Source organism: Pinus tabuliformis, chromosome 1_2, assembly GCF_031772625.1.
Source record: "Pinus tabuliformis cultivar Carrire ecotype Pingquan chromosome 1_2, CPIR1, whole genome shotgun sequence".
Classification (NCBI taxonomy): domain Eukaryota; kingdom Viridiplantae; phylum Streptophyta; class Pinopsida; order Pinales; family Pinaceae; genus Pinus; species Pinus tabuliformis.
The window spans coordinates 756,788,723-756,812,630 of NC_142298.1; the positions used below are offsets into that span (position 1 = coordinate 756,788,723).

Below are 23,908 nucleotides of genomic sequence, written 5' to 3' on the forward strand. Positions count from 1 at the left end.
GTGGGGGAAATTGATAGATCTGGTTGTTGAGAGCCTTAGATTATCAGATCTGGGAGCGGAGTTGGACTCATACTCCTCGCATCTGATAGATCTACCATTTTTGTGCAGTTTGTAAATTTTGTAATTATTTTCTAACGTGGGTTTTAGTTTTTATCATTGGGTTTGGGTGTTTTCTTGTTGTCGTGCAGCTACAGATCTGAGGAGGAAATTTGTGTAGAGTCTAGATCTAGGTCCTGGAGGGTAAGATCTAGATCTCTAGAGGTTCATCAACATAATTTTGCAGGGACACTATTCAAAAATTTTGCAGTCCAAGGGTTTAAAAAGTTTTAAGTTTGGAAATTTTCATAAGGGTTTAACGGCTAAATCTGAAGTAGAAGCATTTCCTTTTAAAATAAGATTTCCTGGGAATTTTTCTTAGGTTTTTGGCTACCATTTTTCTCCTGTCTGCTACCGTATTGAGCCTCTAGAAAATTTCGAAATTTTTTTGTTGTTTGCGTTTTTGGGGTTTTTGGAAAATTCGAATCCCTTCTGCAGCTCCTTGTCTTCGCTACCTTATATCACTGGCGTGGATGTTCCTCCTTTTCACTGCGGCCCTAGCTTCGCCCTCATCCTCCTACCATAGTTCTTCCTGCAAAAAAAACGAATGCCAAACCCATGCTCGCAGTCTTTCCCTCTTCCACGCTGCCACACCTGCGTTTTACCTCCTTAGCTTTTGCCGGCTCATCTCCTCGCTGCTCTCGGTCCTCCTCATTGACCTGCGCCAATCCTGTCCGTTGTAACTTCGCTCTCCCTCCATCCACAACTTCCTTCCCTCTCTCAGCCCATCGATCTCCCTCTGCTCGTGGCCCTCTGTTGTTGCTACCTGCGTGCAACTCCTCCAACGTGTAGTCTCCTTCCCTCCTACTGTTGTCGTTCCCTTTTCCGCAGCCTCCATCTCCGTCGACTTGCAGACAACAAACACTCAAAACATTTCGTTTTTTTCTTACTTCACTTGTATGCATTTGGTTAGTTTTAGGTTTCATTTTTAATTTATTGGTCTTTATTATGGCAGCATAGGGTTTAGTTAGTTTTCTTTTCATTTTTTGATTTTTTTTAGTTTTGGTTAAATGTTTGATGTTTTATAAAAATAAAAGAATAAAAATCTACTTTTTTGGTTAAGTTCATTTTGATTTTGTTTTAATTTGATTTTGATTTTGATTTTTGATTTTATTTTTATTTTTTGTTATTACTTTGGTTAACTTCTAGATTCAAATTTTTTATTTTAATTTTGATGCTTCTTCTTTTCCTTTTATTTGTTTTTTATGATTGATTTTTTTATTGTTTAATGTTTTGATTTTTTTTTCATTATTTTGATTTTGTTTTAAAAATTTAAAAAATATTTAAAAAAATTAAAAAGCATTTAAAAATCTAGAAAGTTTTTCATTTTTGTGACTATGAGATTAGTAAGGAATTAAATCATAAGAGGACCTACACTTTTGCATTTAAAAAATTAAATTTTTATGTGGCCTATGGCCCATTAAAAATTTTAATTTTTTTTTTTTTCTAGTTAAAACTAACCTAAGTACCCACGGGGGATTTGAACCGGTGACCTATCGCAAGGAGTGCCTTAACAGCGCACCCATTCACCGTCAATCCAAAGCCCCGTGGGCAAAAATTTTAATTTATTAAAGTCCTTTTGATTTTATTATTTTTAGTCACATTAAAAAATTTAATTTCTTCATTTTACCACATTAAATTAATTGCCTAAGGAATAATTAAATTGTTAATCTAAAGTTCCTTGGTGTCTTTTCGTGGTAGTGATTTCTCAATTGTCAGGTGTGATTAATGTTTTAAAATCATTGACTATTGGAGAATGATAAATTATTTTAGATCTGGGTTATTAATGAAAATCATTTTAAATCTGGAACCATTGCTTAGCATTTAAATTTCGTAATTTTTCACAGGATTTAATTGCTAGTTAAAGTTTTGGGCATTGATCATTCATGATCGTCACTATTTGTTACATTTATAAATTGCTCTGGATAACTTGTTTTTACTTAGTCTATGGTTAATTGAGTATAAAGACACTAGTCTATAATCATTTCTATCTTTTGGTTGTGTCTTGGTTGTATTAGTGTTTAATCTATTCATCTTAGTTAACCAGGGCTCATTTACATTCGTCAAGTTGTCCATCTTTTAGTCTCTTAAAGCCTGTCTTCTACAGGCTATTCTCATTTGTTCACCTTAGGGATTACCCCCCTTGACTTGTCTAGGAGAGGGTCTAAACGGAGTGAGTAAGGATTAGAGTGACAACCCTTACTCTGAGAGTTGTTGCAGTGCTTAGACACTTTGTGTGACAACGGGGTCTAAATATTTTGATCTTTTGAAACTACCTCTAAGCTTAAAACGAATGACATCTTTGTGTTAAACTCGTCGAAACTTTTCCAACAATATAAAATTTGCTCCAATCCGACTCCCGAAATCAAAAGATATGGCCGATTAAAGGACTGGCTATCAAGTCTTGCCACATCATCGGACCTACCATGTGGCACCCACATGGCAACCTAAGTCACAACCCACAAGGTAGCTGTCGGCCCGATCATGTTAGGTCACGTTATATCAACTGTTGATTCGTTCATATGTGGTGCCATAGTATCCCCTTTCCATGGTTTGCAAGGCCTAACATACATAATATACATAATATATACGAGGTATACGGACGTGGGCCCCTTTATGGCCACATCACCCTGGGAATAAAATCTTGGCATCATTGCACCTCGCCCCAGCGAAAACGCTAGGGTAGAGGCACTGAGGTTACGTGGGCCCCTCCACGTGTCGTCAATTTCTTTTTACAACCTTGTCCTTGGGCTCCACCCTGCCACATCATCTCGACCTTTTCCTTTGCGATGCATTCAAATTTGCTAGGGTGACCCGTCCTTGTAACCTTCGCCATGGTATGTTTGAATACCCTTCTACTAGCCCTGTCGCGCCACGTCCTCCCGAAAATAAAATCTTGGGATTTTTGTACCCAACACCACAAGATATTGCCGAGGAATAAACATTGGGGTGATGTCACCTATCCTTATCGCCAGGGTGATGTGCCCTACCCCAGGTCACCACATCACACCAATGTTAACCTTCACCTGGCCTATTGGGTATAGCCACGTCGCTCCTAGCCATGACACTTGCCAGGTTGACCATGGGTCCCATCAGAGCCTTCGCTCCTTGGTTAAATGCGTAAATCATGTTATAAAATATGTATGGGGTCACTGCAGGGGTGATTCTTCTAGGGTTCATCCAACGACCCTGATTTCCTCCTCTTCCACTCTTGGTTGTGGCTCCTGGTCACATAACATATGGGACTCGACCCTCCTGACTCCTCCGGGCCCTGAACTTCCATAGTCCGCGCGACACATGTATAACTGTATGTTAGGGGCTTCCTCAACCCCCGACGCTTGGTTAGAACCATAGTATTCAAAACCGGCCCAACTAACCGGTTACTAGTCTAACCGGCCGGTTAATAGGCCCACCAGTTGGAATCAGTCAAAAAACCCAGTCAGACACCCTGTTTTGCCAAAAATTGGAGCTAACCGGTCCTAATCGGCCAGTTTGTGGTCAAACCGGCCGGTTTGTCATAAACTGGCCGGTTTATTGCCAAGGCAAGTATAACCCCCACAAAATGCATTTTTGTGAGTTTTGAAGCTGTTTTGAGGGAAATTTGGGGTTTGTTTTCCTCCAAAAATAGTCCCTCCAAGAAAAACATGCCTACCCTTTCATTTTCCTAACACATTTCAACCCTAGCAATGTTGGCAATTAATGGTAATGTTAAATTCTTAAAGTAAAAGTGACATTTCCTTTAATTTTCATTTTCATCCTTCTACTTAAATTTTTAACATTTCCATGAAATGACTCAGGATGTTTGAGAGTGCTTTCAACCTCATTGGATTTCATATGGAGAAACTAGAATTTTAGATTTCACTCAAAGTTCAGCAGATTTAATGGTTTTCAGGATTTCATGGTTTGGGGGTAAACAATAAATGCAATCGGAGCTCCAAATGATGAGCAAAACTCCCGATCTAGATCCCATTGTGTTGAATGATATTGATCCAACATGAAAATGGGTGGAGGAGACTAAAGAACCTGTGTTTGAGGCTGATTTTGATATCGACATGGCTTTAGCGGGGGATGAAGCAGATTATGTGGTGGCATCAGAACTAGGATCAGTAGCGGCATCAAGGAAAGGCAAAGAACCAATGGAAGGCACTAGTCATGCAGGTCGACAAACTCGTGCTTCCATTAAGTCCACTTCTATTGTTATTGGTGGCATTGATACTGAGGTTGCAGATCAGGCTGAGGCATCCTCAAACTCTGAACCAGATGATGTCTATGTAGCTCCTGATGATGATCTTGTGGCTAGTAGTGGTGATGAACTTGATGATTGATCATGTGTACACTATAGACTTGTAGTAGGCCAATGGCCTCATAGCTTGCAGCATTGTTTTTGGACTTTATAGGCCATTTAGAGCCTCATTGCTTATGTATTTTGCTATTTTATCGATGATATGTATTGCATTCGGTGCCATTTTGATATATTCACCTTTACATGGTATATAAATGAGAAAACTTTGCATATTTTGTCTCTATTGGCTTGGAATCATGTTTTTAAATCTTAAAAATAGTTTTGTTTCATTAAAAATTAATTGTTTAATGTATTTTTATAAAACTGGTTCCTTTAGACCAAACCAGTCCCGGTTAGACCGGTTGCAGTCGATAAACTGGTTCATTAGGTGGACCGGTCCGGTTTTAAAAACTATGGTTAGAACGGCATTCATATGCACGATATGCCACCTCTGTGGAGCTTATTTGAGCTTTGGCCCACTCTAGCTTATATATATATATATATATATATATATATCCTTCCCGAGCTTAGCAATGATAAAACATGGCTTAATAACCAATCCTATAACTATAAAATAAATACAACATAGTTCTATTCCTCCATTCATACTTAATATAAGGACCGGTTTTAGGCCTATATTAGTCTAGAGATATATAGGTCCCTTGGACTGATAATAAACAAAAAATAACTTCATGAATGCATGCAAGAATTCATTCAATTACCCAAGAATCTTACAGGAAATCGACATTCCTCAAATGTGCAAGAAATCACATTTCATATTAGATCACAATGATATGCCAACACATTAAATCAATATCAATATAGGCCTTAAGCCAACACATTAAATACATGCACAACAAATAATGAACAAAGGCTTACGTATATACTTATCTTATAAAGTGTGCCTAACAACTGAGATTGGGACTTCAACTCTCCACCCAACCTTAGACACACTACAGCCAAGCCTTTCTTGCAATAGTCACCCCCGATCCAGATTTTAGAGCTTGAGGAGGAGTGCTTAACATTTTGAAATTAGTGCTTCCAACTGAAACAGGGCCTCCAAAGGTAACCCACCTTTACCCACCAGCCAGTTAGATAACCAAATGTACAAGGACTCTTTACCCTTAACTGTTCTCAATTGTTTCCCACTGTCATGTCACAGGGCTTGATCTCGGTTAGCCTCATCACAGGTGTCTTTTATAAACACAAAGATTGACATGTTCAGACCAAGGGCATAATTTCATTATTGTATGGGAAGGTTCCTCACTGGCAAGCTACTGATGAATTAGTAGGTTCTTCACACCTTTAGCTTCTTAGTGGTATTCCTCAGCTTCAAGCAAACCACTATTCAATCTCAGTAACTTTAACTTTGTCAACTTTCATCACGGGGGTCCCTTGTTTCACAAAGAATCACATCTCTAAATCAGGAGAGAAATCCTATTATAACATGGGAAGGTTCTTTAGTGGCAAGCTACTGATGAATCAATAGGTTCTTTAGACCACAAACTTCCCAATGGTATTCCTCAGTCCTAAGGCAAGCCATTCTTGGTGGTTTCGTTAGCTGTTTGGCAAGCCACTGCTTAATTTCAAGAGGAGGAGAGCTCAATATGGGAGGGTTCCTCAGTTGGATAAACTACCATGGGAGCACAAAGATCACCCTTGTTAGGTATTTCCTCAGAGAGTGCAAGCACCAGTGTTCCCAACTCATAGCCACTCCTGTTGTTTCCTCAACCACCCCAACTACTTGAGTATCTCCGTCTCCTGGCGAGTAGCTTGATCAATCCTCAAACTTCCCAGTGGTCTCATTTGTCCTAAGGCAAGCCACATATGGTGGTTTTCTTCAGCCTTAGATAAGCCATTTCTCTCATTCCTTAATCAACAATCCCTCTTGGGCTTCTGAAGTTAATTTATTCCCGAGAAACTCTCTCCGTTCCTCCCTCTTTCTCCTATTCCTCCTCTTCGTGAGGAATTCTTGCTTCTTTACCCCTTAGTCGACTCTCGGCCTTCCTCAGTGGGAGAATCCAATTCTCTCCCTTGTCTTTTGCTAACGTGCCGCAACTGCATTCTTGGTTGTTGTGTGGGCATTCACATCCTGTTGCCCGTCCTTCAGCTTGACCACAGTGGTTCTGTTCCTTTGCGTGGTGTATGTGGACCAACCCGCTTGGACAATGTAGCCCATACTCTTCTTTTATTTTTGTCCTTTCTTAGCTTGCGTTTTTCTCCAAGGAAGCATTGTCCTTGCCCTCTTGTCCAACTCCCTATTATTGACATAATCAACGAATTAAAACCACGTAATCAGCCCATGACTAATATTTAAATAACCAATTCCTCAAGCAATCTCCCTCCTCAAGTAATGGAATCTGTATCCCTTTCACTCAACCATTTTTAATTTGTGGTTGCATAATTACAAGGAATTGTTTACAATGTTTACAAGGGGAATTAGCCCACCATGGATGTCACAAACCCCACCCCCTTAGAGGAACACTGTCCTCGGTGTTCTCATTCGCAAAAACAAAAGAAAACATGCTTAACCCAAGCATAATGACAACGAGCTTTATATTTACAACTCATTTACATTTAGTTTTCACATACATAGTTGCTTGATCAACAACTCAATGGGTATAAAATCCATTAAATCAACCATCTCTTTGTGGCTCCTTTACAATTTTGTGGTGCTTTTGTTGCGCACTGTGATATCTTCAAGTTACTGCTTTTCCTCTTTTGAGTCAACTTCATTCTCCCGAACTGAGTAGTCTAATGTCATGCACCACAACACACAATTTCTCATGAGATTGATTTTACAGGGAATTACAATGAAATCAAAACATACCCTCATGAATTGATCCCTCCACGAAGCTAATCCCTGCAATATGACTTAGAAACATGGTCAACCATTCTTTCACAAGGATGAGCCCTGATAATGATCTGTTAATCACAATGGTATTTCACACTTTATTGATACGTCAACATGTTCATGAACTCAGCACATATTTACTTATGTCATAAGGTCAAGGTTGAGAGAACCTCCTGTATCCATCCGTAACATGCATGGATTGGGATTAATGGTCCCAAAATTTGGCCAAGGAATTTGTTATCCAATTCCTTTATTCTTGCTGGTTGCACACCTTGCTACTGTGATGGTTTCCAATCAGAAGCCTATCATACCAACAACACCTCTGCCTTCTCATTGCATCAAATACAAGGATGCTTTCCTGTGCATATACATATTGCTCATGTAGTTTCAAAGTTTAGGTCATATACATATACATATCGGTCATGCCTTCCTTTTATGCCACTCCCATGGTTGTTTTGTCACTGTCCATTTATGCTCATGGACCCAACCGACCCAATTGGCTATCACACTCTTCCTTCTTGCCTTCAACTACCCTTCATTCATACACCAGGCTTTATTCGGGTCTACTTTCCTTGTTGGATTCCACTCAACTTTTTCCCAGGGCTCCATTATCTTACTTCCACTCCCAACAAATTTCCCTAGGCCCAGGACATAGAAGGCAAAAAGAAAGGAAAATGAAAATTCATAACAACAATAAAAAACGTAACAAGGTAGCATGGCCATGCACAAATCAATAGTCAAAATAACAAATCAAGCATAGAATCAATCACAAGCACAAATTACATAGCAATCCACATTCACAACAAATCAATCCCCATAAGTTCCGATATTTTCTAACATTTCATGAGTGAAAGGTCAACCCGAGCCCTCTTCAAGGTTTCAAGGTTTTATTGAAACCAACCACAACAATTAAATTCAACCTCTATACAATTTATTTACATTGCTTCAACAACAACAAAATGGATATGCCGTCTACATCTAATCAACCATTTAGACCATTGATGCTAGGTGACCAACTTGCCTATTTTCCACGACCGTGTAGGTTCCAGGTATGTTCTGAACCACCTCTCAGGCTGTCTCAGCTTCTTGAATGTTGTACAGCCTTGAGCCATTGTTCTTGTGTTGTGGACAGTCCTTTCTTAGGTGTTTCTCTCCACAAGTTTAACACTTAAAGGGTCCTCTTCCATAGTCTTTGGCCTCTTCTCTTGCATCCTGAGTAGGTCGGCCTTCATTAGTAGCGCTGGACTTTTGCTGAGTTTCACCTCTATTGGTGGTGCAACTTCCTTCCTTTTTCCCAAGTTGCTGACCTGAATTTCCCTGCTTGTTTCTTCTAGAGTTGCAATTTCCCTTTGCCTTTAAATCGACCTTAAGCTTTGGTTTATGCCTGGATTGCTTGTAGCAGTGCTTTAGCTTTTCGACTGTGTCCTCCAAGGTTCGTGGCTCATCAAATTCGATTCGGTCTTTGAAACACTGCTGGCATCCCACTAATAAATCTTTGAACTTTTGCCTTTTCGTCTTTGAGGTAAGGCACATACCACAACAACTCTAGAAATTTAGTAACATACTCCTCATTAGACATCTGCCTCATTTTGAGTTCATATAACTCCTTGGCCTTGCTGTAAAAAATTCAAATACCTTTCAGACATGTATTTTTCCCTAAAGTATTCCTCAATTCTTTCCATGACAACTTCTCTTCTCTTATGCCTTGTACATTCTTTAAATCTTCCCACTAGATATCAACCTTGCCTTTCAGGCTGAAGGTAGGCACCTTTACTTTCACATTCTCAAAATACTTATAAACTCTGAAGAACTTTTTCATCTCCAACAACCATTTTTCGACATCTTCAGCTTTCTTTACTCCACCATCAACTGTAGGAGGCTTTGCTTTCTTAAATTCCTCTAGTGCATATTCTTTTTCCCTCCTTTTACCATGATGATGATGATAATGGTGATGTATTATATGGGTGTCCTCATATCGCTGCCCATAGGTTCTTGTCTTTATCTCTAGTGTACACAATGGAGTGTTTCCCTTTACTGTGTTCTCACTTGAATGTTTGTGCCTTTTCTTGGATCCGCTGCCATCTGTCCCAACAATTCTTTCTTCTTGTGCCAAAGGGCTTTGCCTGCCCCTTTGACTAACCCCCAACTCATGCTGTCTCTACGTTTGTAAGTTTGACAGGCTTTGTAATATGACTGCATTCACTTTTGCTTGTCTCTCTAGTGCTTTGAAAAGCCTTTCATTCTCCTTGACAACCCTCTCATTGTCAGTCTTGTAGTTCCTTATTTCAACAGTTAGACTTCTCAATGTGTCCATTAAGTCAGGTGATCTTGTCTCTTGTTTATGTTTAACTAATCTTTCCTCTTCATATCCATGTTGTGACTGGTCAGATCTATATGGTACCATCCCACTATTCATTGCTTGGTCCCTCAGTTCTATATTGTACCATCCTTTGCTGTTCATGTCTTTGACCTTCACTGTCATACACACACATAACTGTTAGTTTTAAACATACATAAGTGCATCATGTAGATCATCACCTTGATTTTTCTTGGAAGCTGTTGGTATGAGGCTAGCTGAAATAAGTCATTTCAAGTTAGCACATTAATCTCAATGAAATCATGCCAAGTCATCAGGACTATGCTACATGTAGATATCACAATAAAATATGCCAAGCACTACATGCGATCAATCCACACAACAATTAGGTTTTTACGCATATCATATGTGTTATAGCCTTATCTAATCTCCTAAGATCCAGGGTTGAACCTTATCTTCATTTCATCTATGATAAAGCCCATCCAGTCCAAGTGTTTAACTTGGAAGTTCTAATACCACTCTATAACACACCCCTTACTATCCCTAACCCCTACTATGGGTAGAAGGAGGCAATTACTTTGATGACTAGACCTCCAAAGTCTAGTTATAGAAATGGGGTCTAAATTTTTTGATCTTTTTGAACTACCTCAAAATTTAAAACGGATGACATCGATGCGTTCATCTTGTCAAAACCTTTCCAACCATGGAAATTTTGCTCTAATCCAACTCTCGGATCAAAAGAAATGGCCGATTAAAGGACTGGCTTATTAGGTCTTGCCACATCATCAAACCTGCCACATGGCACCCACATGGTGCACACGTGGCTACCCGAGTCATAGCCCACAAAGCAGCTGCTGACCCGATCATGCTAGGTCATGTTATATCAACTGCTGACTTGTTAGTATTCGGTGCCATAGTATCCCCTTTCCATGGTAAGCAAGGCCAAACATACAAAATATATATAATATATATGAGGTATGCAAATGCGGGTCCCTGGCCACATCACCCTGCGAATAAAATCTTGGTGGGATTGCACCCAGCCGCAGTGGAAAACGTCGGTGTAGAGGCGGCGAGGTTAGGTGGACCCTCCGTGGACCCCTCCACGTGTCCTTTAATTTCTTGTTACAACCTCGTGCTTGGGCTCCACCCTGCCACGTTGTCCCAACCTTTTCTGTCGCGATGCATTCAAATCCACCAAGGTGACTTGGCCTTGTAACCTCCGACATGATACGCTGAATACCCTTCTGTTGACCCCACCATGCCACGTCCTCTTGGAAATAAAATCCTGGGACTTTTGTACCCAGCACGATAAGATACTGCTTGGGAATAAATGACTAGGTGACGTCACCCATCCCTATTGTGGGGGTGACGTGCCTTACTTCCAGCCCCTGCAACACATGTATAAGTGTATGTTTGGGGCGTCCTTAGCCCCAGATCCTTGGTTACGACGCCATATGCACGATACCTCTGCTGAGCTTATTTGAGCTTTGGCCTAGTCGAACCTTATATATATAATGCTATCCTTCCCGAGCTTATAAAGACTTCGACCCATAATATATATATATATATATATATATATATATATATATATAAACACAAAGATGCTATCCTTCTTGAGCTAAGTAATGATAAAACATGGCTTAATAGCCAATCCTTTAAGTACAAAATAAAGACAACAAAGATATATTCGTCGATTCATGCTCAACATCAGTGGACCAATTTTAGGCTCATCTCTGTCTAGAGATCTACAGTTCTCTTGGACTGATAATTAACAGAAAATAAGCTCATGAATGAATACAAGAATCCATTCAATTACATAGGAATATTATAGGAAGTCAACATTCCTCAAATTTGCAAGAAATCACATTTCATATTAGATCACAGGCACAATCAACAATTGAGATTGGGAGTTCAACTCTCCACCTAACCTTAGACACACTGCAACCAAGCCTTTCATGCAGTAGTCACCCTTGAGCCAGATTCTAGAGCTTGAGGAGGAGTGCTTAACATTGTGAAATCAATGCTTCTAGTTGAAACAAGGCCTCCAAAGGTAACCCACCTTTACCCACTAGCCAGTCAAGTAACCAAATGCGCAGAGACTCACTTCCGTCAATTGTTCTCAATAGTTTCCCACTGTCATGTCATAGGGCTTGATCTCAATTAGCCTCCTCACATGTGTCTTTTATAAACACATAGACTGACATCTCTAGGCTAGGTAGATAATTTCATTATTGTATGGGAAGGTTTCTCAGTGGGAAGCTACTGATAAATCAATATGTTCTTCATACCATAAGCTTTCAAGTGGTATTCCTTAGCCTCAGGCAAACCACTGTTTAGTGTTAGTAACTTTAACTCAATCAACTTTCATCACAGGGGTCCCTTGTTTCATAGAGAATCACATCTCTAAATCAGGAGAGAAATCTTATTATAACATGGGAAGGTTCTTTAGTGGCAAGCTACTAATGAATTAGTAGGTTCTTCAAAGTTTAGACCACAAGCTTCCTAGTGGTACTCCTTAGACCTAAGGCAAGGCACTCTTGGTGGTTTCATCTGCCCTTAGGCGAGCCACTACCTAATTTCAAGAAGAGGAGAGCTCAATATGGGAGGGTTCCTCAGCTGGATAAACTACCATGGGAACACAAAGATCACCCTTGTTAGGTATTTCCTTAGAGCGTGCAAGCACCAATGTTCCCAGCCCAGGGCCACTCCTGGTGTTTCCTTAGCCACCCCAAGTACCTAATATCTCTGTCTCCTGGGCAGTAGCTTCAACAATCCACAAACTTCCTAGTGGTTTCATTAGTCCTAAGGCAAGCCACACATGGTGGTTTTCTTCAACCTTAGAGAAGTCACTGCTCTCATTCCTCTCTCTTTCTCCCTCTTAGCTAACTCTGGGCCATCCTTAATGGAATATTCGAATTCTCTCCCCGGTCTTTTGCTAACGTGCTGCAGCCGTATTCTTGGTTGCGTGTGGGCATGCACGTCTTGTTGCACATCCTTCAACTCGACCACAGTGGTTCTATTCCTTTGGGTGGTCTACGCGGACCAACCCCTCCTAGACTACACAATGCATACTTGTCTTTTATTTTTGTGCTTTCTTGAATTGCATTTTTCTCCAAGGAAGCATTGTCCTTGTCCTCTTGTCCAACTCCCTATTAATGGCATAATCCAACCCATTAAAACCACTCTGTCAGCCCATGCTTGATATTTAAAATAACCAATTCCTCAAGCAATCTCCCTCCTCGAGCAATGGAATCCATGTCCTTTTCTCTCAAACATCTTTAATTTATGGCTACATAATTAGAAGCAATTATTTACAATGTTTACAAGGGGCATTAACCCACAGGGGATGTCATAGGCTAATTGATACCTCTGATGAAGTATGAAATATAGAGAATGAGAGAGGGTCATACTATTGAAGTGGTTAAACAAAATAACTCCAATCTCTCCATAAAGGCTCATGCATTCCAATGTTCAATTTATACAACTTGGTTTCTAAGATAAATCTTCGTAACTCCATAATTGAAAGGAGATCAAAGGCAAGGAGACTATACTCTTGAGCGAGAGCATGTGACTCCTTCCAAGAACTAGTGATTGAACCCCACATGTCATTGCAAAGAAAGATGGCCTTCCTATTCAATCTACGATACAAAAAATGGGGTAGCTTTGCCACACATTAATCCTGAACCTTGCAACTCCAAATGGGGTGGAAAGCTAAATCCCAACCAACCTTGCTTCTCTTCCCCTACCAATGAACCAAATTAACAACCACCTTCCATGTGGTCTAGATGCTTTGAAATATGAGAGAGCTAGACACCTAAAAGACATAAAGAGATGGAATGGTTTTGCAAAGTTTGAATGGCCTTGAACTGTACTTGAATGCTGTGCTGAAAGCACTTGATGCTTACACAAGATCTACTAAGGAGCTTAACCCTCAAGTCACTCTCACCCACTTGGCTACTAGAATACTCCCCTTTGTGGCCATATCAACCAAACTGAGTCCACCTCTTGTCCTTGGGCATGGTGCAAACATCCGATAGTACAAAAGGCAAGCCTTGATCTCCACCATAATTAGACCATATATAAGCTCTCAAAATTTCCTCAAGTCGTTGAAACTGAGCCTTGTCGGGAAAACACCAATATGACATGGCCACTGGCAATAACCCAACTTGAAAGGGAATCCCCAAATATTGTGTAATAACCCCAGGTCAAATATAAAACCAAGCAACAAAGATCCAATCTGGTGGGGGCAATCAAACCTACTAACCAAAAGTGAGTTTTAGAGGCATTGACTATGGTAGCTAATGTAGAGCAAAGTGTGTCTAGACAAGCAAGGGCCACTTAAACATATGTCTTTTTTTCTTTGATCGAGAGAAGAGAGTCATTAACAAAGTGGTTATCAACCATCTTGGAATCATTTGGGAGAAGAATAACATGAATCTAACTAGAAATATGAGTGGCCTCCAACAAATAATCCAAAGTGTCTGTAGTAAAGACATATAAATAAGGGGCCAAAAGACATTCCTGGGAAATATAACAATTCAAATAAATTTGAGGAGCCAAGGCCATATTCATTGAAACAAAAGCTGAAGCATTGGTGAACAAAGTGTTCACCATGTCAATACATTGAGGGCCAAACCTCACACAATTGACATCTCAAAAATAAAATATCAATCATCTCGATTAGTCTCCCTTGGTCACTCCATAGCCTCTCATGTAGAAACCATAATGTCAAGAATGAATCTCCCGTGGAAAATCCAGTCTGTTCTTGATGAAAGACATACTTTGCCACCAAGTGGATTTGTAATATGAAATCCTTGGCCATAATTCTATAAGCAACCGTGAGCAAAGTGATAGGTTGTTAGCCGCCAAGGGAATCCAAGGTTGAATCCTTTAGGATAAGCTTGATTAGTCCTTGGTTGAAAAACTTAGATAGTTGACTAGAAGCAAAAACTTAGGATGCCAAATAACAAAAGTCATCTCCAATAGTATACCACATGGCCTTGTAAAAATCACAAGGCATCCCATCCATGCCTAGAGATTTACTATTCTACATTAAATACAATGCAACAAAAAAGTTTTCCTTGGAAAAATACATATCTAACTTGTTCCTATCACCACAAGAAATCTTAACATCTACCACCCCATTTGTCAAAGCACAAGGATAATTATTTTAGGAAATGGGAGCTAAACATATGTCTAACCTTAGTAGGATCCTCAACAAGAGAGTAATTAGCATGGCACAACCTAAACACCTGTTCTGTTGTGACCTTCCATTTGAGAAAGTCAAAATAAAACATCCACTAAAGATGGGCGTGAACCTGAGCACCCTTGGCTAAATAATTCTTATTTAGTTGAATTTTCATCTCCAACTTCATAGCCTGCTCTTGAAGAGTCATATTGTAGAGATCCTCATAGAAAAAGGTGTGAAACTCCTTAAGGCATTGCCAACCAAAACTCCTTGTATCACATTCTAACTACCATCGTGTGCCAAACTTTGATGAACTTAATAGTACAATGCACTGCAACCTCCCACCAAATAATTTTCCCCTAGTCCTAATTGGTTCAGGGGAAAGATTCCGGTCTCTAGACAAGGGTTAGGAAGTTCTCTGACTTTAAATGAGAGACATTCAACTTGAATATTGAAGAAGAGGGTGAATCGATAGATTATTCTAAGGAAATCATAGTTTGGATCGCTAAATGATTCAAACTAGCCACATATAAAGGCACATCAACTGGACAAAGCTGACCAAACAAAATTCACTCTTGTGGCCCGTTCAACTGATCTAGTTGATCTTGCACGATATCCTATCTTTGATGATAGTTAGAGCAGGTATACCAATCACCATAATCTAACCCCTTTTGATTTCAATTGGGGTAAAAAATTTGAAGATTATCTTTGGAGCGACTCAAAGCATGCTTCTTTGAACAATTGACCACTAACCTTGCACCCCACCCCCCATCTATCCCCCTCCTATTCCACCATATTGGAATCCCTCCTAACAATCCACTCCATAACAGGATAAGACGAAACCATTCAATCCCAAAACCTACATTGCTCTAAGCTGAGATTAGGAGAATAAACTGCATGGAAACAAACTACTTGAACTTGAATCAAAAAGAGTATCCCATACACACTTGTCATTCAAGTATGAACTAGAGGAAAATGCCAAACTATACAAATAGGAAGAGAGAGAAATCACCACACTTCCTCTCCCTTGATAGTGCTTTGAAGTCCCAAAAGGACCATTCCAACAATAGTTCATTTTGTAACCAAGCTTAAAACCATTAGACTTAACTTCTTGTAAGAAGACCACATTTGATTAAGACGGGTTGCAACACATTGTGCACAAACATCTTGCTATTGGGAACCATCATTCCACAAACATTCTAAGACAATTATGAAAACTTCTTTACAAGGGGAGATGAAAGCCTAAACTACTAAACCAATTTTCCATCTCAAAACCATCCAAACTAGATGAATGGACCATCGTATCCTTGTTAGGCTTAGTTTGTGGTTGGGGCCTAACATCCCCAATAAGCCAATCCAGTTGAATTGGAGAGGAGGCTGCCTTCCGCTTGTTTGTCTTGACCTACTAGGTACACTGAATATCCATGCCAATCGGCTTAGAAGAAGCAACGCCATTTGTAACCATTAATCTAGGGTTTTGAGGTACCCTAGGCAAACCCATTGCCAAGAGACAAACTACCCTAAAGTTTCTTTGTAGGTCTCGGACCTTGATTAGAACCACCGCAACTAGCAGGGTTTGGTAAAACATCCCTAGAACCTAATCTTTTAAAGCTTGAGACATCTAAGCCTAAACCTCTAGTTTTTGAGCCAGTTGAACCCATATCGACAAGACCTGAACCATTCCTCACACCAACATTGGCACCACTAGATCTAGAACCACTAGCACTGGTACCACCAATTAAATGATCTCTTTGTCTTGAAACATAACCACCCCTAAGACCTGAATCAAAGCCAACATAGGTGCCACAAATTTCGAGGCCATTGGAAGGTGTAGGGGTTGAATTGCTAACCTTATTAGAGGACAATCTCTAATAAGGTGATCTCGAGCTTGACATGCAAAATAGGCATTGGAAGATTTAGGTAGTGAATATTCTATTGACAAACACCATCAATTGTGCATACATATATAAAAGGAGGAAGCTTGCACATGAGATTCACCACCACACACACCTGAGGATTGCCAGAAGAGAATTCGAACAACCATATGGAATAAGCAACTTACCAAATTTATGGGAAAATAGGTCAAAAAATAGACTTAACTTAGTTGGAAGGGTGGGAAACTCCAACTAGAGTGGGAAATGGGCTTGGTCAAGGTTGAAATCTACTTGCCTCGATTGAACAAAAGCAAGACTATGAAGTACTGTACATACGATAATATAATTTTATTGATGTCCACAAACAACAAAAGAATAGGTCAACGAGACTAGAATATAGAACTATCCAACATTGAAGTATGAGAGTACGAAGATTGTTCTTAAATGCTAAAAGATGAAAATACATGAATGGATGTACTAAAAGAATAAAATAAGTACATCAGAAAGGGTGAATTGAAAAGGTAAACCCTAGAAATAAGAAAAGATTACTCAACATTAGAGATAGAGATAGAGGTGGAAATATAAGAGGGAATATAAACGTCTCTATCATTATCTATCACTATGAAGGAGCCAATACAAAACTTGATAATGCCCCATGGGGAGTGCTTAGGGATGAGAGGGTTTATGTGGGTGATCTTAGGAAGAGCTTGAGGGTGGTTTGTGGAATCTCTCCCCCTCCTAGTATTTGACACCAAAGAGAAAAATATAGTAATGGGTGTTTGGCTACTTAATTTGGGTGGTGGTGTAGCGCTGTTGACCACTTGAGTGGCACTTGATGATTATATGAAGACTCCATGCCCAAGGATGATTCAGAAGATAGTTGTACCATCATATATCATCAGTCAACATAGTTTTTTAACTCCACTTCTTTCTTCTCATCATCTTTCTTGTACCAAGATTCCACACCTTGCGTGGAATTGTAATAAGTGATACTAATAATGATGAGTTTCTTGAGTCTGTAACAGACCTAGGATGTTGTGACTCTATTAGCAAACGAGTACACCTTGGAGTGTTTTTTATCTGTTTAATTATCCCTTCGTTTTTAGAGGCGGATAATTTTTTGAGTTTTTTCACTCACTTTTTACCCCAAAGCCAGGGTGACAGTTTGAAGGTTGAACCTCTAACACATCTTAGTGTCTAGAGTCGATGTATATTACCATACTAGATCACACAAAAAATTTTGTGGAATTTGGTTAGGTCTAGGTAATCATTTTTTAATTTTTTAGATTTCCCGCAGGTCAAAAATTGCAAATAAAATTGTATTTAAATTGTAATAAGTGTAGTCTAGAGAAGTTGTATGGGGTATGAGTAATCAAAATTACACCTCTCACCCTCAACTTTTTACTATGACACACTTTGAAGGGTTAATAATGTGTTTTGGACCCTCAAAACCCACTTTTTCTAAGTTTAGTGGGAAATCAAGCTATTAATTAAGCCATAAATTAAATAAATGGAGAAAAATAAATATCCACACATGCTAAATGTTGTGGAAATTAGGTGGAAAATTATGGGGGAGTTAAAGTGAAGTCCCAAGGTGATGTGGACTCTTAAAATCAAGGAAATGACATGTGCTAAAATAAAATCGAATTTCTGGCATTAAAGGAGAAAGCTGCTTACATGGAAATTCGAATTTGTGAAGTTAATGCACATTTGGGAGGATTTGAGAAAATATTTGTTGGAGATTTTTGTGGGAAATTGTCCCCACATGGATTACCACCCATATACACTTGTCATTCTATCATAAAATTCGAATTTGGCAAATAAGGGAAGAAAAAATGATGTCCACTTGCCAAAATTTGATTTTTACACTTGGCATTGGAACTCCATTCAACAAATTCGAATTTCTCTTTGGGATTCACTTCATGCCACTTGTTTAATCACTTCTACATTGGGATTGGCTCCAATGCATTTGTCATTGTCATTCTTCATTGGGATTTGCTCCTAACTCTCTATATAATAGAGCCATGGGCTCTCATATTGTATCATGTAATATGAGCTATTGTGCTTGAGGAGACTGAGTGGGATTGTATTCACTACTTGCAATATAATACAACAGTCTTTGGGGTAAAGCGTGATGGTGTTCTTCTCCTTGCATGTGTGGTAAATTCTTGACTTGTTGTTATGCTTCTATTTATTTCCTCATGTCATTATTTCTTTCATGCATGTTTCAAGTTATGTTAGTATGCAACTATCTCATATTAGCATAATAATTAATTATTTGCTTTAGGAAAATAATTTTTTTAGTGGATAATAGATGTATCTTTAGGAATTCTTTCCACTCCACTTATTTCATTTCATGTCGATTTAATGATTTGTGGTGAAGTTTCGTAGATGAATCATTATTTGGTCAAGCTTTTCAAGCGTGAGGGGAAATTCTCGGAGGAATGAACCCATTCTTGAAAAATATTCAAGGAGAACCCGCATGTTTTGAATTCCAAAGTCTCATCTATATCTTATTTGTGTCTCGCAGAGATTCTTTCAAGTTTCTTAAAGCTTTCATTTCTTGCATCAAAATATCAAACTTGAATTCTTTTTGTTTGTTTGTTTGTTTATGTCTTGTACTTCATTTATCAATATCTAGCTATTTCAAAGAGCTAAATCATGGCTAGTCAAAGAGGAGAGCTTGCTCATACTCTTTGGCCTAACCTCTTGTAGATTATTTTTGTAACATACTTTGTAGTTATCTTGAGCTAACATTTGTTGTCGTAGATTTTTTTTTAACCTGTTCTCTTGCAAATACTTGCGGGATTCATCATCGGAAAATTACTTACAAGTTTGCATGCAGGACCTTGGGGCTCAGATTTACTGATTACTTCCACATTTAGGCCAGATTCATATTGGATAAGGCCGTGATCTTCTTGAGAAAGGCCGAGTTCATTTTGGTCATCTCTTTCTCTCTCTTGGCTGTGGCCATAGAGGAGGCTTATTTTCTCTTCTTCTTATTCGGAAAATCTGCATTTTGTTGAGCCTTTGTGGGTCTCAAATTGTAGAAATCTTCAGTGAGGAAAAGTCTATGGTTTGATTCTAATTTGTTAAGACTTTCCTTGGATTTAAGAGAAGACTTCATTGTCTTTTCCTTTTTGTAACAACTAATAAAATTTCTGATTTTGGGAGCGTGGGTTTTACCCATTGGTATCTCTATCTCTCCACCTTTTGGAGAGGCTTGGCGGTCTGACTTTGTTGGTTTATTTCATTTTGCATGCATATCATCTAATTGAGAAATTAACACAACATGCATCACATTCATTTTGTATGCACTTTATTTTAGCTTACTACATGTTTTAAATCAATAACAAGTTCAATTTTTTTGCATGCAAACACTTTTTATTTGATCTTATTTGGCTTGAAGATAGTTTCAAGTTTACTTATACTTCACCATTAAGCACATTTTACATGCATCAAGTATTTGGACAAATTTTCTCCAAAAAATAACATTCTATTTCATGTCAAGCAAATACATTTCAAGTAGAAATTAATTCTTATTGTTTGGTTAATTTATTTACATGCCCCAAGCATCACTAAAACTTACCTCCAACTTAAGTTGGTTGAATAGACTTTTAGGGACCCTCCACCTCTATTGACTCCTCATTGTGAGATCCAAACATTTGGGTGAGGATGAAGTCTGAGGACTAGAGTTCATTTGTAACTTTGCCTTAGCACTAATTAATAAAATAAACCAAGAACTCATTCCATCACATTTGCTTTGTTTGCAAAGTTCTTAAATTTCTTGCTATCTTGATGGTTTAAAGTCTCACATGCAAATCTTATTTCAAGAGGCACTTTGGATGCAAGCATTGTAATTCCTTTTAATTTTGCAACAAGTTTAATTTTTCTTGTACTTAGAAATTGACTCATCTTGTGGTTTAATTATTGTCATATATGGTTGATTTCACTTTCAAGCACTATTATTTTGGGTTGCAAACTTAATTGCATGTTGTCATCTTAGTCTAATATTTGAGTTATTTTTGTATCATTTTGAGCAAGATAGTTTCCATGCTTTGATTTGTAGACTTATTCATCTTCAAAGCATTTATAATATCTTGTGCTAACAATTTATTGTTTCACTTATCAGGATTATTTTGGCTTTCCATTTGAAAGCATTTTCACTTCACTTTAAACAAATACAATTTCATTTCTTAAAGAGCAATACTTTGAAGGCACTGGTTGTTTATGTATTTCATGCTTATATTATGTATTGATGGTTATTGCTCATATTAGTTTTTGCTTATAAATCTTAGTGAAATAATCTGTTTAACTCTAACAATTCTCCTAAAAACTCACATCTTTTTAACTTAACTTTTCATTAGGGACCACCCCCCTAGCTAACCTAGGAGATAGCTCAAATGGAGAGAGTAAGGATTAGTGTAATAGCCCCTTCTCTGAGTTCTTTGCCACCAACCACACCTTGTGGGGTTGAAGGCTTTTCTCACTAACTTGTAGGTAGGTTAGACGGCAGGGTCAACAAGCGCCACACAAGGAAGGTCACTGACCTTGTGACCTAGCACCACCAATCCTTGAGATAACTTGGAAAAAAGTCAATGAGCTTTCTAGTGCAGGGTCTGGAGAAGGACTCACAAGGTCTCAACTTGGAAAAGAGTCAATGAGCCTTCTAGTGCAGGGTCTGGAGAAGGACTCACAAGGTCTCTCATCTCTGAGTAACCGACTCACATTTCTTTTAAAACTATACATCTTTGATATGGATAGCAAAAGTTGGTGGAAAGAGAGCCTCCCAAATCACAGAACAAGTAATGATATCATCTGTGGATCTCATAATATATGGCAAATATAAAGACAAAGTGTTCCTTTCCTCTTATTCTCCTAAAGATGGTTTAACTGACATATCTTCTCCATCCATCGGTTCTTGTGATCTGGTTTGACCTGTAAGTGGTGGGAACAAGCGGCATATGTACATTTTAAATTCCATGCATGTGGTTTTCTAGGATTTGGCAATGATTTAAAAATACCAACTCTGCATCTTTCTTCAATAGATAATGGCTTTTGTCTAATCATGTTTTTTAATTTTTAAAATTTTTGTTCTAATAGTAGCTGGAAAACATAATGCTTTCTAACATGATTTTTATTGTAGTTATGATTGCCAACAAGTCATAAATGTTGCACATTTCTAGTATTCTTTCTATAATTTTCATGCTGGAGAATTCAAATCATTATGCATTGCAACTAATATCATCATCTAAACATTTGTCTTGAAACATGTGTAGTTTTGATTGACTTTGTTGTTCTATTATTGTGTTATTGTAGTTTTGATTGACTATGTTGTTCTATTATTGTGTTAGTGATGGCCTTAGAGTGTGTTACTTCCCAAACTTGCACTTAAAGTTATAAAACTCTGAAAACAAGAGAAACCGTGGGGGAACTCAGGGAGGTTACCCAATGTCACCTCAGCATCGCTTCTTGTTTTAGCCCAGTTCTCCTTCAATACAAGGGGGAAACCCTTGGAAAAATTATGATATTCTTTGATATAAATGGGTGAAAGAACAGATCAGTGTCAACCCAGTTGGGTGAAGAAGGGTAATATTCAAGAGGGTATGATTTAAAGCGAATGGAGGCGTAACTAGGTTGTTAACAACTTGCACTAATTAAACAAATAGCCTTCATCAATATGCAGAAATAAAGATGGGGCCCTTCTAAAAGATGCAGCTCATCAAACATTTACAAATCAGCAATAAATATGTGTCATCATGAACAATAAAGATAGTAGGAGCCTCTTAGGTAGTAGGAATAACAACAAAAAAACTATATTTTGATCAATAACCAACACAATAGAGGAAGGCTTAACCACAACCCTAACCCTTCTATATGGAGTAAAATAGCCTTAAAGTTTTCTTTACAGCAGATGTATAATGGCAACTTCAGCAACAGAAATCTGTCATGAAAGATGAAAAGAAGATGACGGATGTTATATAGAGTAAACTCTTAACCTTCCTTGCCCCAGCTAGATATTCAAGTAAGACCTTGGAATTACTTCATGTTGCTCACACCTCATTTGTTCCTTCTTCATCTGATATTTACAGCTTTTGTCCTCATCTTCAACCCTAATTATGGTGCCTCTTTGATGAGCCTCTTTTCTTGGTTGATGGCGATTAGATGACACTTGTCAAGCTCCTACATGACAATGCACCTCTCAAGAGGTCTATTTCAGCCCTAGCACACCTCTTCCTCGTGGGCATGTCTCAGTAATGATCTATTTACCTTTTGACTTGTGACTTATGCTTGCCTTTTGCTCAGAAAGCTGGGGCCATGCTTCAAGCAGCTTAAATTCATCTTTGTAAATAGGATTTTGGTTTAATATGGGGCCCCTTTAGATTATAACAGACCTCAACCATATCCACTTAATGCTTTAAATGTGATATTTTGATCCTTAAGCTCGAGTATTTCTTCATAAAATCCCATTAAATCCTCCTAGTCTTGTCGACCGTGCCAATGAAGTGGAGGGAGATTGACCATGTCAAAGGTCATTTATGCTCATCCATGCTGGGGCCTTCTCTTCTAGGTGCATCAAAGTACCTCGTAATATAGTGATCTTGTAAATTACCATATTATTAATGCATGTTTATGTGATCAATGTGAGATAAGATGGCATGTGCTCTCTTATGTTAATATCTATTAATTGTACATTTATCCACTTGTCTTGCCAATAACATGGTTATTTATGGGGTGTAAGATGTTGCTTACAAAAATACTGGAGAATACTAATCCTAAAGGATCTTTTACAATGTTGATTGCAGTACCGATTTCCCTCCAGCTTATCAAAATTGGGAAACAACTAACCCCTTTGATCTTTTTCAAGCTCCTATTATAAAAGTGGAGAGCAATCCAAAGGTGAACTTTTTGACTATTTCAAGTAATAAGTGAAATTTTATTAGACATTGGAAATGTTTATACAGATTGACATGCAATTTCCATTCCAACAAACATTCAAAGTTACCGCACTTTATAAAGCTAATGTCTTATGGTATGATACTGCATTTTTCATGTTAGCAATGTTCTTTTTCTACACACCAGTAAACCTTTATAAGATGTAATTAAGGACCAACTAGTGCATTTTCGAAAATAAAGTGTATGGCATTTTGGATGTATTCAATAATAATTATGGTTCTACTAACTAGGACAAGGTTGTAAATATATATAATGGCACAAAAGTCTATGTCATTAATTAGTGAGTAGGGCCATATTATTTAGTTTATTATCTTATCTCTCTGTGCATGTTTGGCTTATT

At 38.4% G+C, this 23,908-nt stretch overlaps 1 protein-coding gene across 1 annotated transcript in view; it reads left to right on the forward strand.

The window, feature by feature from the left end:
- The window catches only part of LOC149208000 (DNA topoisomerase, type IA, core), a 375,671-nt gene that overhangs the window by 55,666 nt on the left and 296,097 nt on the right, over positions 1–23,908 (forward strand). The window contains exon 4 of the mRNA XM_089395900.1: positions 23,418–23,511. Coding sequence (XP_089252026.1) covers positions 23,418–23,511 — 94 coding nt within the window. The remainder of the gene's footprint in view (positions 1–23,417; positions 23,512–23,908) is intronic.